This window comes from Jaculus jaculus, chromosome 6, assembly GCF_020740685.1.
Source record: "Jaculus jaculus isolate mJacJac1 chromosome 6, mJacJac1.mat.Y.cur, whole genome shotgun sequence".
Taxonomy (NCBI): domain Eukaryota; kingdom Metazoa; phylum Chordata; class Mammalia; order Rodentia; family Dipodidae; genus Jaculus; species Jaculus jaculus.
Genome location: NC_059107.1, coordinates 93,271,562 through 93,286,881, shown reverse-complemented (window position 1 = coordinate 93,286,881; position 15,320 = coordinate 93,271,562). Strand labels below are relative to the sequence as shown.

At 44.8% G+C, this 15,320-nt stretch overlaps 1 protein-coding gene across 3 annotated transcripts in view; it reads right to left on the bottom strand.

Moving 5' to 3' along the window:
* Dip2b (disco interacting protein 2 homolog B) overlaps window positions 1-15,320 on the bottom strand; it is a 246,715-nt gene that overhangs the window by 135,090 nt on the left and 96,305 nt on the right. For all 3 annotated transcript variants that reach the window (XM_045151675.1, XM_045151673.1, XM_045151674.1), the window contains exon 2: window positions 7,770-7,841. In XM_045151675.1, the coding sequence (XP_045007610.1) occupies window positions 7,770-7,841 (72 nt within the window). The remainder of the gene's footprint in view (window positions 1-7,769; window positions 7,842-15,320) is intronic.

Below are 15,320 nucleotides of genomic sequence, written 5' to 3'. Positions count from 1 at the left end.
GACTGTCAGGCTTTGCAAGCAAGCCCCTTAACTGCTATGCTATCTCTCCAACCTTTTTTTTTTCTTGCTTTTCGAGGTAGGGTCTCACAATACCGCAAGCTGACCTGGAATTTACTAGGTATTCTCAGGGAGACCGCAAACTCACAGTGATCCTCCTACCTCTGCCTCCCGAGTGCTGGGATTAAAGGCATGTGCCACCATGCCTGGCTTCTCCAGCCTTTAAAAAATCATATTTTATTTAGTCTTATTTATTTATCCATTTATTTATTTATTTTGGTTTTTCGAGGTAGGGTTTCACTCTAGCTCAGGCTGACCTGGAATTCACTATGTAATCTCAGGGTGGCCTCGAACTTGTGATGATCCTCATGGTGGGATACACCACCATGCCTGGCAATATTTTATTTTTTAATAAAATAAACAAAACTAAAAGTTTGACAGAATTACAAGAGAAATTGGCAATTCCATAGTTAAAGTACAAATATTTCAACACATTTCCTATCAAAATTGATATATCCAATAGTCAAAAAGTTAGGGAGAATTTGGGTATGATGTTGCATACCTTTAATCCCAGCACTCAGAAGGCAGAGGTAGAAGGACCACCATGAGTTTGAAGCTAGCCTAGAACTATGGAGTGAGTTCAGGTCAGTCTGGGCTAGAGTGAGACGCTCCCTCAAAATAAATAAATAAAGCTTGGAAAAATAGAAGTTTTTCTGACATAATAGACATAAAACTGTCAACTCAACAATGCCCAAACAAATGAGTTAGAGAACATGCTAAAGACTAGGCATGTCTTAACAAATACCCAAGGCTGGCTTTGCACAGGCACATTCTCTGACCACACGAAGTTAAGAAACACTCCTTAGGAAAGAAGGCAGACAATCTAAGCAAGCAATTTGGAAAATTTTAAAGTATACAAGAGTAAAGAGTAAAAAAAATACAAAGAGGGCTGGAGAGATGGCTTAGCGGTTAAGGTGCTTGCCTGAAAAGCCAAAGGACCAAGGTTTGACTCCCCATGTAAGCTAAATGCAAAAGGGGGCACATGCATCTGGAGTTCGTTTGCAGTGGCTAGAGGCCCTGACGTGCCCATTCTATTCTCCCTCTACCTGCCTATTTCTATATCTCTTCCAAATAAATAAATAAATAACTTTCTAAAAAGTACAAAGAGAAATACATGAGGGTCCTGAAGATAATAAAACAGAAAAGAAAGTCTTATGCAAGAGAAGCATCTGGGAAGATAGGCAAATGTGGGGAGGTGATAGCAGTTAGTAATATAAATAAAGAGAACTGAAAACTATTACAAAATAAACAATTTCCTAGAAAAGCTAACTAGCAAAACTGGCTGAAGACAAAAACTGATCACTTGCTGATTTAAGGGTAAAGATAGGACTTTTTTTTTTTTTTTTTTTTTTTTTTGGTTTTTCAAGGTAAGGTCTCACTCTAGCCCAGGCTGACCTGGAATTCACTATGGAGTCTCAGGGTGGCCTTGAACTAATGGCAATCCTCCTACCTCTGCCTCCCCAGTGCTGGGATTGAAGGCGTGCACCTGGTAAAGACAGGACTTTTTTTTGTTCATTTTTTTTTTTTATTTATTTATTTGAGAGTGACAGACACAGAGAGAAAGACAGATAGAGGGAGAGAGAGAGAATGGGCGCGCCAGGGCTTCCAGCCTCTGCAAACGAACTCCAGACGCATGCGCCCCCTTGTGCATCTGGCTAACGTGGGACCTGGGGAACCAAGCCTCGAACTGGGGTCCTTAGGCTTCACAGGCAAGCGCTTAACCGCTAAGCCATCTCTCCAGCCCAAAGACAGGACTTTTAAGTATAACTTACTCATTCACAAATACATTTAGTTGAGGCAAGGCCACAGACCTGTAATTTACTCTGTAGCTCAGACTGGCCATGTGGTGATCCTCCTATGTCTGCCTCCTGTAGGCTGGGATATTAAAGGAATAAGCCCCCACATCAGGGTTTTCTTTTCTCTTAAGTTTATTTTATTTTATTTTATTTTAGAGAGGGCAAGAAAGAGTGAGAAAGAGAAAATTGGTGCGCCAAGGCCTCAATTACTGCTATCGAACTCTAGAGGCTTGTGCCACCTAGTAGGCATGTGTGACCTTGTACTTGCCTCACCTTTGTGTGTGTGGCACACATGGGATCTGGAGAGTTGAACATGGGTCCTTGGGCTTCACAAGCAAGTACCTCAATTGCTAAATCATCTCTCCACCTGCTCCCCTCCCCCTCTTTTGAGGTCAGGTCTTGCTCTAGCTCAGGCTGACCTAGAATTCATTATGTAGTCTCAGGGTGACCTTGAACTCTTGGTGATCCTCCTACCTCTGGCCCCTGAGTGCTGGGATTAAAGGTGTGTGCCACCATGCCTGGCTCCTTCATCCCCCCCACCCCGCCCCATTATGGCCTTGAACTAAGTGGTCTTCCTACCTCTGCCTCCCAAGTGCTGGGATTAAAGGCATGCACCACCATGCCTGGCAATATGCCAGGGTTTTCAAAGATGACTGAAATTTCTATCAGGTTGGGCTTATGGATGTGAGCTTCTTTTAGTAGAGGGGAAACTAGAAAAGCAGCACAGCAGCAGGGTGGCTGCCGACGCACTTCGATGATGGAGAGTATGTGTGGGTGCGTGTGTGGGGAGGGTGGTACTGGCAGTGGTGTGCAGTAATCATAACTTTACTTTTGGATATGTTGAGATGGAGGTGCCTTGAAAATGTAGACATGGTAAGTCCATGGGTGGATCTATAGATCAGGGGCTCAGGAGAGGAGAGATCTGGGTTGAAGATAATCTACATTCAAATACAAAGCTACAGGTGTGGCAAAAATAATCTAGGGAGCACTCATTCTCAAAGTGTGGTCCTTGGAACCAGCAACCTCAATATTACCTGGAACTCTGACCGAAATGCAAATTCTCAGGCTCCACCCTGGACCTATCAAATCAGAAATCCTAGGACTGGGCCTACAATCTGTCTCGGCAAGGTCTCCCAGGATTCCGGGCAGGCTACAGACCCGGGTCCTGCAAGAAGGCCTGGAGAATAAGCAAGGCAAGAGCATAGAGAAGAGAATGCTGAGTAGTGCTCAGATGAAGATGGCTTCAGAAGGTACTGGAATGGGTGAGAAGTGAGTAACTGAGAGACAGAGATGCAAGCTTAAACAGCTCTGAGTAGGCTGATTATATATGCATGGGGATGGCAACGGAAGAGAAGGGTGGATTATTTTATTTTTAACAGGGCAGTAATAAGAAGGGTGGATTATTTTTAACAGGGCAGTAATAAGAAGGGTGGATTATTTTTAACAGGGCAGTAATAAGAAGGGTGGATTATTTTTAACAGGGCAGTAATAAGAAGGGTGAACTGCTGGGGGAGGATCTGGCGGCTTGGGAGAGTGGTTCCAGTGGCACACAGAGGGGATAACCTGGGGACCTGCATCTGCTGGAAGAGCATTTTGTTACTGACAATGTTTAGCACTGACACACAAAGTGATAATAAAAAGCAGGCCATGGATGTGGAACTAGCCTGGGCTGGACTAAGACCCTAGCAAAGGAAATAAAGAAAGGGGGGGGAAGGGAGGGAGGGAGGGAGGGAGGGAGGGAGGGAGGAAGGAAGGAAAGGAAGAAAAAGAAAGGGAGAGAAAGGGGGGGAGGAAGGAAGGAAAGAAAAGAGGACTGGAGAGATGGCTTAGAGGTTAAAGGCACTTGCCTCTGAAGCATAAGGACCCAGGTTCAATTGCCTAGGACCCACATAAGGCAGATGCGCAAGGGGGCACATGCATCTGGAGTTCGTTTGCAGTGGCTAGAGATCTCTATCTGCCTCTTCCTTTCTCTCTCTCTCCAATAAATAAATAAATAAATAAGCACGCCAAGAGCCAGGTGTGGTGGTGCACGCCTTTAATCCCAGCACTCAGGAGGCAGAGGTAGGAGAATCACTGTGAGTTTAAGGCCACCCTGAGGCTACATAGTGAATTTCAGGCCAGCCTGGGCTACAGTAAGACCTGGAGGGGTGGGGGATGGGGATTGGTTGAAGGCTGTAGAGATGGCTTAGCGGTTAAGGCACTTGCCTTCAATGCCTTTAATAACTTAGGTTCATTTTGCCAGTGCCTACATAAAGCCAAATGCACAGAATAGTACATGCATCTGGAGTTCGTTTGCAGTGCTTCTCTCCCCCACCCCCACAAATAGATAAAAAATAAATAAATAAAATTTTAAAGTAAAAGTTGGTTGAACGCATGGATGTGGAATCCACACAGACAGAGGCCCAACTGTACCTCCCTAGATAAACTGCAAGGTCAGTACAGTGACAGCCAGACTTTAAATACCCTAACGAACAGATGGATGTAGAAATGAGTTGAACAAAAAATTAGAAATTGGGCCAATGACAGCAAATGAAAATCCAGATTTTGCTGAGCAGGGCATGATGGGGGTGGACAGAGTATGGGTGTTACTCTGATTCACTGCTTAATTCTGGACCTGGCCCATGCCTCTGAAGACCCAGAAATGTAACTATACAAAGGGCTGTTTTCTCTTAGTCAGGCCACGATAGAACACAAGTCAAGTTCTGAGAGCAGTGTGCGAATTTACTAAGAGAAATCTGCACTGTCAGCACACTGTTGCCCCAGGGGGCTCATGGAGAGCCAAATCATAAATAGACGGTTGCTTACTGAGTATGACTTTGACAAATCAGACACATATTTGCAGGAAGCCAAGACTGTGTGACACATCTGTCTCTTTGTAGGGTTGGCTTTGCCCATGACCCCTGGAGGAACACCTCCTTGGGCTTCCGGCCATCAGATACTGAACTTCCCACATCTGTGCCGGTGCATTTTTACCCCTTCCTCTTGATTCAGAAGATTGACCAAAGAGAGTTCTGCACATGCTTTGGGTTCAGCACAACTCCTCTGTCCACAGCCCTGCACTGTCTCTTCAGTGGCACCAAGGTTAGGACATGGAGGACAGCACATCCTGCGTACGGGTGAAGGCTACGGTGTAGAAAACTGAAAAAGCAGTATTAGTAGTAGTAATTCTGACAAAAAGTTGGCCTGCTTTTTTTGTTTTTGTTTTTGAAGTAGGGTTTCACTCTAGTCCAGGCTAACCTGGAATCCACTATGTAGTCTCAGGGTGGCCTTGAACTCACAATGATCCTCCTACCTCTGCCTCTCAAGTGCTGGGATTAAAGGCATGCACCACCATGCCCCAGCTCAACCAACTTTCTTTCTTTCTTTCATTGACACAAAAAAAGGGAGAGAAAGAGAGAATGGGCATGCCAGGTCCTCGCCACTGCAAATGAACTCCAGACATGTGCACCCCCTGTGCAGCTGGCTAACGTGGGTCCTGAGGAATCGAACCTGGGTCCTTTGGCTTTGCAGGCAAACACCTTAATCGCTTAGCCATCCCTCCAGCCCTCAACCAACTTTTGATTCCAAGTACCTGGGGAGGAGTGAACTGTACAGAACACATATAGAATTTTTTAAAAATATTTTTAAGCTAGGTGTGCTGCACATGCCTTTAATCCCAGGACTTGGGAGGCAGAGGTAGGATAGCTGTGAATTAGAGGCCAGCCTGGGAGTAGAAATAGAGCCAGATCACCCTGGGCTAGAGTGAGACTCTATATAAGAAGGAGGAGGAGAAATATTTTTATTTATAAGGGAAAAGAGAAAGCGTGCACACCAGGGCTTCTTGCCACTGCTAACAAACTCCAGATGCACGTGCCACTGTGGAGAATCAAACCCAGGCTGTCAGACTTTGCAACTGCTGAGCAATCTCTTTAGCCCTCACATTTCTTTCTTTTTTTAATATTTTAGTTATTTGTTTGAGAGAGAGAGAGAGAGAGAGAGAATGGGCACACTAGGGCTTCCAGCCGCTGCAAACGAACTCCATTTGCGCCCCCTTGTGCATCTGGCTTATGTGGGGCCTGGAGAGTTGAACCAGAATCCTTTGGTTTTGCAGGCAAACGCCTTAACCATTAAGCCTTCTCTCCAGGCTCCCTCACATTTCTTTCTCATTATTAATCCCTAAACAATACCAATAACAGCTACTTGTGTAGCATTTACACATACAGTGTGCTAAGTAATCCAGAAGTGATTTAAAATATATGGCATATGAATGTATAGATTATACCCATTTTGTTTATTGATTGATTTTTTGGTACTTTTGAGGTAGGGTCTCGTCCTAGCCCAGGCTGACCTAGATTTCACTCTTTAGTCTCAGGCCAGCCTTGTTTCTCCTACCTTTGCCTCCCTCTGGAGTGCTGGGATTAAAGGCATGTGCCACCACACCTGTGTATACCCACCTTACATAAGCAAGATGAGTGTTTGCAGACTTCAGCATCTGCATGCAATCTTAGAACCAGTCCCCTACAGATACCAAGGGGCAGCTGTTTTTCCAAGGGAAATAAAAGAAAACATTTATTCCATCATCCTCTCAAAAAATATGAGAAGCAGGGGAGGCATGACCTTTCAGTATTTATAACCCAGTAATAAAACAGTTCTATAAAGAACAGATATAGAAAACATACTGATTGCAGGGGGAAATTAGAAAAAAAAATGTTTTAAAGTAAAAATGATTAAGGCAGCAACTGGCTAGCAAGGAAAATCCTAGAGTCTGAGCAAATTCAAAAGTATGGGCTGGAAAGATGACTTAGTGCTTAAGGCACTATTCTGAAAACCCAAAGGATCCAGGTTCTATTCCCTGGAACCTACATATGCCAGATGCACAAGGGGGCACACACATTGAGTTTGTTTGCAGTGACTGAAGGCCCTGGCATGCCCATTGTCTCTCTCAAATAAATAAATAAATAAATAAATAAATAAATGGTATCTTTTACAGGATAGTATCATTAAAAAAATTTAAAACAATAGTATCATGACTTGACACAGCCTCCCTTGGAAGGCAAAGAAGCTAAGCACAAACGTGATTCTGGGGTTGGAGATGGCTTAACAGTTAAGGTGCTTGCCTGCAAAGCCAAAAGACCCAGGTTCAATTCCTCAGGACCCCTATAAGCCAGATGTACAAAGCAATGCAAGCATCTGGAGTTCATGTGCAGTGGCTGAAGGCCCTGGCACACCCATTCACTCCCTCTCTTTGACTTGTTCTCTGTCTCTCAAATAAATAAATAAAATAAAATAATTTTTTTTCCAAGGTAGGGTCTCATTCTAGCCCAGGCTGATCTGGAATTCACTATGGAGTCTCAGGGTGGCCTCAAACTCATGGCAATCCTCCTACTTCTGCCTCCCTAGTGCTGGGATTAAAGGTGTGCACCACCAAGCCTGGCTCAAGTAAATTATTTTTTTAAAAAGTAATTCTGGACTTCCAGGTTGTCAAAGGAAACTGCCAATCTCTGCAGAGAAGCAGAAAGCCAGACTGAGCATTAATCCTGAAGTCTAATTGAGGTCCTATCCCCAGATCCTCCTATCTTCCAACCTTTGCGGTGTCTGGTAACATGTATCTGTCCCAGCTCCCTATGTTGCTCTTCCTTGTTACAGTTTGGGCTCTGGCATAAACAAGTTGCAGTTTTTTGCCATGGCCTGGAATTTTCTGCCACTGAATCATCTCAATTGTCTTTCACACAGCACCGCCTAAGTTCTATGTGAATGACATGACGACCCTGGCTGTCTTAGACATGCCTAGCACACCCCAAATGCTCAGTGAAGACTCATGTCCTCCTTTCTGCTCTTCCTTGTGAGAAAGGGAGAAACAGACAGGAACAAGCAATATCTCCTGAAGCAGCATTTGTAAAAATGTCAACAAAGCTGGAAGCATTCATCATTGCCTACCTTGTGTCTGTGGGCTGTATGGAGACAGGAGTTTCGACCTTTTCTTTTCATATCCCTTTTGTGTGATGTCCCCTAAAATAGCAGGAAACAGAAATAGGTTATGTGTTATTCTTATTCCATGCTTGTTCACTGTAAAAATAAAATTAATTATAGAGTGCCACAGATGTTCCACACAGAGTGAATAAAAATGTACTTGTTTTTTGCCATGATTTTGCTAAGTATGACTTCCCACAGATGTGGAGTTGACAACTGTGGGAAACCACAGGGTTTTTCCCTATATCAATCCTGCACAGCAATCGGCTACATACTGTGAGATTCCCAGGTTGTCAATCCCCCTCACCTTCTTGGTATTAAACATGCTTCAAACCGGAACAACATAAGGCTAATAGACAACGGCCTTGTCCAAAAGTTTCAGTTTAACCAGTTGAGCAGAAGTGGCCCTTCTACATCCTAATACCTCAGTTGGAATCAAACTTATGGCTGGAACTGAGCATGGTGGTGCACGCCTTTAATCCCAGCACTCGGGAGGCAGAGGTAGGAGGATCTTGTGAGTTCGAAGCCACCCTGAGACTACAAAATGAATTCCAGGTCAGCCTGGGCTAGAGTGAGATCCTCCCTCGAAAAGTAAACAAACAATAAATAAATGAATGATGGCTGGAATCCTTACTTTTCTTTCCCTTTGATTCACTGGTTTGTGCTCTTCTCCAAGGTTAAGTACGGGGATGGGGTGGGGAGGGTTGGAGAGATGGCTCAGCAGGTAAAAGGCCCTTGTTTACAAATCCTAAAGACCCAGGCTCGATTCCCAAGTACCCACATAAAGCCAGATACAAGTGGTGAATGCATCTGGAGTTCATTTGCAATGGCAAGAGGCCCTGCCTCACCCATACTGTCTCTGTCTGCCCCCAGCCCCGCCTTAAATAAATAAATACATTTTGAAAAGTACAAAGAAGCACATCCAATGAGAAGATAAAACACACAAATAATGACAAGCTGAAGAAATATCACAAAGCACTAAAGCAAGGGGAGCAGATGAATGAGCAGAAAACAAGGTTGAATGGAACGCGACAGGCAAAGGCCCACAAGCATATTCAAGGGAGGTCGAATGAGTCGTGGCTGGAGGAAGAAATATATGTACTAAAATACATGTGACAGGATAGAATGCTATTTTCTAAAAGCACTTTTTTTTAATTTGAAAGAGACAGAGTAAAAGTAGGAGGGAGGGAGGGGGAGAGAGGGAGCAAGAGAATGGATATGGGTGTGCCAGGGCCTCACTACAAATGAACTCCATTCACACGTCACTTTGGGCATCTGGTCTCATGTGGGTACTGGGGAATAGAACTTGGGCAATCAGGCTTTGTAAAAAAAGGGTCTTTACCGGGCATGGTGGAGCACGTCTTTAATCCCAGCACTTAGGAGGCAGAGGTAGGAGGATCGCCGTGAGTTCGAGAGGCTGCCCTGAGACTATGTAGTGAATTCACGGTCAGCCTGGGCTAGAGTGAAACTCTACCTTGGAGGAAAGAAGGGAGGGAGGGGGTTCTTTAACCATTGAGCCCTCTCTCCAACCCTCCAAAATGAATTTATTTACCTATTTATTGTTTTGTTTTTCAAGACAGGGTTTCACTCTGGCACTGGTTAACCTGGAACTCACTCTGTAGTTTCAAAGTGGCCTTGAACTCACAGCGATCCTCCTACTCCTGCCTCCCGAGTGCTGGGATTACAGGCATGGGCCACCACGCCTAGCCTAGAAAAGAATACTTTCATTGTAAAAAAAAGTAACAGTTCTTTCTCTTGTTTCACTCCTCAGCCCCCCTTCTTTCTGGTGCCCGCCCAGGGTGGAGGAGCACAAAGACCATTTCTACTGGCTCAGAAAATATCGGATAAAGTGAAGGTCCTTTAAAAAGCGTTCTTTGGTGCTCTGTCTCGGTCATTCACTGCCAGCAAATAATTTGGGGACAAACTGTTGGATTCAGCAGCCAGGACGTCCATTAACTACTTAAAGTCTCAGGTTTTGAAAGGGGTCGATCAAGAGAGTCTAATTCAGCCACGCCAATTAGCTCCGTTAGATTCATAAGTGAGCAAGAAATCAGGAGGCCTAGAAGAAGCAGAGTGCGGCGAGTGTGTGAGAGCCGAGTGCGGGACCGAACAGCCACCAAAACGTTCCCTCTGTTCTGACCACAAACCCTGCTCAGGCCACCTCCCAAGCCAGCCTGCTACCACCTGTCTGTCAGTCTGTCTGTCTTCTTGGGGTGCCTCTGCTGCAATTCTGGTGGCAACACTTACCACATCACTGGTATTTTAATTGTTTACCTCTGTCTCCCACTAGACTGTGCACTTGAGGGCAGGAATTGTGTCTCCATCATCTCGGGGGCCTGCACACAGCCTGGTACAATAGACACTTGTTGAAGGAGTGACTGAATGAATTAGTAAAATGGAAGCCATGAGAGAACAATAAATCAGAAAGACATGTGTACTCGGGCAGAAGACAGGGATGAGAGAAAAGAGGCCTTTAATAGGCACTGAAAGGCCTAAGGAAGAGAATCTAGAGCCAGAAGTTTTCTGAAACTTGACAGCAGAGCTTAAAGATGACCAGAAAAACACTTGGACAGCCAGAAGAGAAGAAAGAGTGTGAGTGCATAAATCCCAGAGCCCTCAAAGGCAGAGAAGTTCCACACTACATGTAGACATATCCTCCAGCGAAACAGACAGAAGTTTATGAGACTGTTACTCCATGCCTGTAATCCCAGCACTCAGGAGGCAGGGGTAGGAGGGTCACTGAGTTCGAGGCCAGTTTGGAACTACAGAGTGAGTTCCAAGGTCAGTCTGTGTCAGAGTGAAACCCTACCTTGAAAGACAAAACAATAAATAGATAAATAAATTCATTTTTGAGGGGCAGAGAGATGGCTCAATGGTTAAAGAACATTCCTTCCCCCCCCCCCCCCCGTGATGTAGAGTCTCACTACAGCCCAGGCTGACCTGGAATTCACAACATTAAGAGAATGTTACTGCCCACCAGTAGAAAGTATACTCTTAAATCATTCTCACCCTTGCAGGTAAGCAGAGTTCAGATTTTGCTCTTCTGAAGCAATGCTCCTGTACTTGATCTTGTTTTTAATTTTCTTTTTTGTCTGTTGTACTTTAGCTTTGTGGAGTGTGTGTATATTTAGTGCTGGGAATCAAGTCCAGAATCTCATGCATGCTAGGTAAGCCCTCTACCATTGATCAATCCCAGCATTTGATTTAAAACAATGTATTTTATTTATTATTTACTTATTTGAGAGAGAGAGAATATGAGCATGCAAGGGCCTCCAGCTACTGCAAACGGAACTCCAGATGCATATGCCAACATGTGCATCTGGCTTATGTGGGTTCTGGGGAATTGAACGTAGGTCTTTAGACTTCACAGGCAAGTGCTTTAACCACTAACCCATCTCTCCAGCCCATCATCATCATCATCATCATCATCATTATTTTGAGGTAGTATCTCACTCTAGTCCAGGTTGTCCTGGAACTCTATCCATAGTGTCAGGATGGCCTTGAACTCACAGTGATCCTCTTACCTCTGCCTCCACACTCAGCCCCATGATTTTTAAAAATATATTTTATTTGTTTACTTGGTAGTGAGATAGAGAGAGGGAAGAGTATGGGCATGCCAGGGCCCCTTGCCACTGTGAATGAACTCCAGGCACGTGGCGGTTTGGGTGTCTGGCTTTACATGAGTACCGGGGAATAGAAGCTGAACCAACAGGCTTTGCAAGTAAGTGTCTTTAATCACTGTGTCATCTCTCCAGCTGCAACTTGATTTTTTGTTTTGTTTTGTTTTTTCAAGGTAGAATCTTGCTCTAGCCCAGGCTGACCTGGAATTCACTATGTAGTCTCAGGCTGGCCTCAAACTCACAGTAATGCTCCTATCTCTACCTCCCAATCCACCATGCCTGGCTGGATAATTTTTTTTAAGAATCATCTAAGGAATTTATAAAAACTCAAATCACCATGCTCCTCCCTTAGGGATTCCAGTTCACTGAGTCTACATTAGGATCCAGATATCTGTACCTCTGACAAGTACTTTCCAGTTCTTAGACTTAACGTGAGGAAGGGACGGGTAGAAGTTATCTGTGGTCCCGGCTATCCAGTTCCACCAGGAGCACAAACCTAAGGCTATCACACAGAAGTCACATTTTTGGAATAGGGTGTTTTGTTTTGTCTTCTTTTTTGACCATCTGGCATAAGGGATAAGAAGGATTGCGTATCTATACCTGCATAAAATTTGCATTAAAATGGGATGTATCTAAGGCAAACCTGTTGTTCCAGTCTTCTGAGAACTAAGCAAATACAGGGAGGATTAGCTGTCTCCTCCCACTCAGATAACGTATTTTTCCACCCACATGACATGTATGGGGTCTACAGCACCTGGTGAGTATGAAAGCAGTCTTCTAAGAAGACAGTAACCCAAATCAAGAAAGGCAAGAGCAGTCTGAGACTCCCGTGACTCGAGACTCCCCAGTCTTAAAGCCTGTGCTGCACGTGTGTGGGGGGGGGCAGAGGACATGCACCCCTAATTTATCTTACCAGTGCCTGGACAGTGAGAACAGTGGCTTGGCACAAGCAGCCCTCAAGTCATGTTCAAATCAACTGATGGTCGGCTGGGAGAAGGGTGTGGGAGCCAAGCCTCTGAAGGACAGAAGATGATGGGACAAACAGCCGTGAGTACATCTATATTGATAAGGTGGTAGCACAGTGTCAGAGTAAGAATTTGGGACTTGAAGCCAGGCGTGGCAGCACATGCCTTTAATCCCAGCACTCTGAAGGCAGAGGTAGGAGGAGCACCATGAATTCAAGGCCAGAGTGAATTCCAGGTCAGCCAGTGCTAGAGTGAGACCCTACCTCGGGAGGGGGCAGGGACAACTGAGGACATTGACTAGACAGAAACACTTTTGGAGTGCAGCCTTACCACTTCCTGTCTTTATGATTCAAGACAAATTTAACTTCTTGAAAAGTCTATTTCTGGGCTGGAGAGATGGGTCAGTGGTTAAGGAGCTTGCCTATAAAGCCTAACAACCTCAGTTTGACTCCCCAGTACCTATGTAAAGCCAGATGCACAAGGTGGCCTAGGCATCTGGAGTTCATTTGCAGTGCCTAGAGGCCCTGGCATGCGCATGCATGCGCACACACTCTCTCTCCTTGCAAATTAATTAATTAATTTTTAAAAAGAAACGTCTATTTCCATGTCTCTAAAATGAGGAACAATATTATCCACACTGCAACGTTTTATGTGTGGGTATGTGTTTGAGGTGCAGGTGGAGGCCCGAGGCTGACTTCAAGTGTCTTCAGTCACCCTCCACCTTACTTGTTTGGAGACAGGGTCTTTCCGTAAACCCAGAGCTCACAGGTTCAGCTAGACAAGCTAGCCAATAAGCCCGGGGACTTTCCTGTCTCCACCTTCCCAGTGAGCGCCACCACATCTGGCTCCCTCCTCCCACCTGAGGAAGAGTCTCACTCTAGCCCGGCTGACCTAGAACTCATTCATTAGTCCCAGGCTGAGCTCAACTCACAGTGATCCCCTACCTCTGCGTCCCCAGTGCTGGGATTAGCAAAACTGAACTAGAGCTGTCTGATATCCTGGAGACACTGGCCAGAGACGACGACGACATCATCATCATCATAATTAATAAATAAAATTTCTAAAATTTTCTTTATCTGGGCACAGTGGTGCATGCCTTTAATCCCAACTCTTGGTAGGCAGAGGTAGGAGGATCGCCATGAATTCAAGGCTACCCTGAGACTACATAGTAAGTTCCAGGTCAGCCTGGGCTAGAGAGAGACCCTACCTCAAAAAATATATATATTTTAAATTTTCCTTAAAGCAAAATTCTGTTCGATAAGTTGCAGGCACAGATCTGCAAATATCTTCCTTCCAGAAGTGGTGTATATAAAAGCCTACAAAGGGACCGGAAAGATGGCTCTATAGTTAAGGTGCTTGCGTGCAAGACCTAATGATGCAGGTTCAATTCCCTAGTACCTATATAAAGCCAGATACACAGAGTGGTGTGTGTGTGTCTGGAGTTTGTTTGCAGTGACAGGTCTTGCCAAACACACACACACACGCACACACACCTCTCTCTTTCTCAAATAAGTAACTTTAAAAAAATTTAGCGAGGTGTGGTGATGCATGCCTTTGATCCCAGTATGGGAGGCAGAGGCGGGAGGATCACCATGAGTTCAAGGCCAGCGTGGGACTACAGAATGAGATCCAGGTCAGCCTGGGCTAAAGCAAGACCCTACCTTAAACTACCCCCCACCATAAATTTTTTTTTAATCTCACAAAGACATAAACTCACAATCATAAAAGATAATGATCTTAGTCCTTAAACCAATGTTGTCTCTCCTCTATTTTTCTTGCTATATGTAAACTATAAGTGTCCAAGAGGATTCCAATGAATTAAAAACATCAATTTATTTCTACATAGTTTCTGTCTACGCAGGTGAAATTAATCTTATATTGAAAGGTAACAATTTCCTAAGTTAGACAGAACTAAAGTTCTATTAAAATACTACAATCTGGAGTGAATTCTAGATCAACCTGGGCTATAGAGTGAAACTCTCTCACAAACAAACAAACAGGGACTGGAGAGATGGCTTAGTGGTTGAGCGCTTGCCTGTGAAGCCTAAAGACCCCGGTTCAAGGCTCTATTCCCTAGGACCCACATTAGCCAGATACACCAGGGGGCGCACGTGTGTGGAGTTCGTTTGCAGTGGCTGGAGGGTCTGACATCATGCCCGTTCTCTCTCTCTCTCTGTCACTCTCAAATAACTAAATAAAAATGAACAAAAAAAAAAAAAAAAAAAAAAAAAACAGGGTTGAAAAGGTGGCTTAGCCACTTGCCTGGGAAGCCAAAGGACCCAGGCTGGATTCCCCAGTAGCCAATTATGACAGAATATACAAGGTGGCCCATGTGTCTAGAGTTCCTTTGCAGTGGCTAGAGGACCCTCTTTCTGCCTCTTTCTCTCTCAAATAAACAATATAAAAACAAACAAAAAAGGGTGCATGGGGGCTGGAGAGATGGCTTAGTGGTTAAGGTGCTTGTCTGCAAAGCCTAAGGGTTCATGTTGGGCTCCTCCACACAAGCCAGACTCAGGCGAGGCAAGTACAAGGTTGCACATGCCCACGAGGTGGCACAAGCATCTGGAGTTTGATTGTAGTGGCTGAGACCCTGGCACACTAATTCTCCCCCTCTCTCCCCCTTAAAAAAAAAAAAGTGCATGGCTTTTAATCTCAGCACTCATGAAGCAGAGGTCCATGAGTTCAAGGGTAGTCTGAAGCTAGTGAGTGAGTTACAGTTTGACCCGGGCTACAATGAGACCCTACAAGGGGGGGGGGGGGGGAGAACCTACAATATGTTGAAAGATGAGCAATCTTAGCCTCTTCTTTTTGGAGAAAAAAAAAAAAAAAGCAGGGGCTGGAGAGGTGGCTTAGCAGTTAAGACATTTGCCTTCAAAGCCAAAGGATCCGGATTCAGCTCTCCAGGCCCCATGTAAGGCAGATGCACAAGGGGG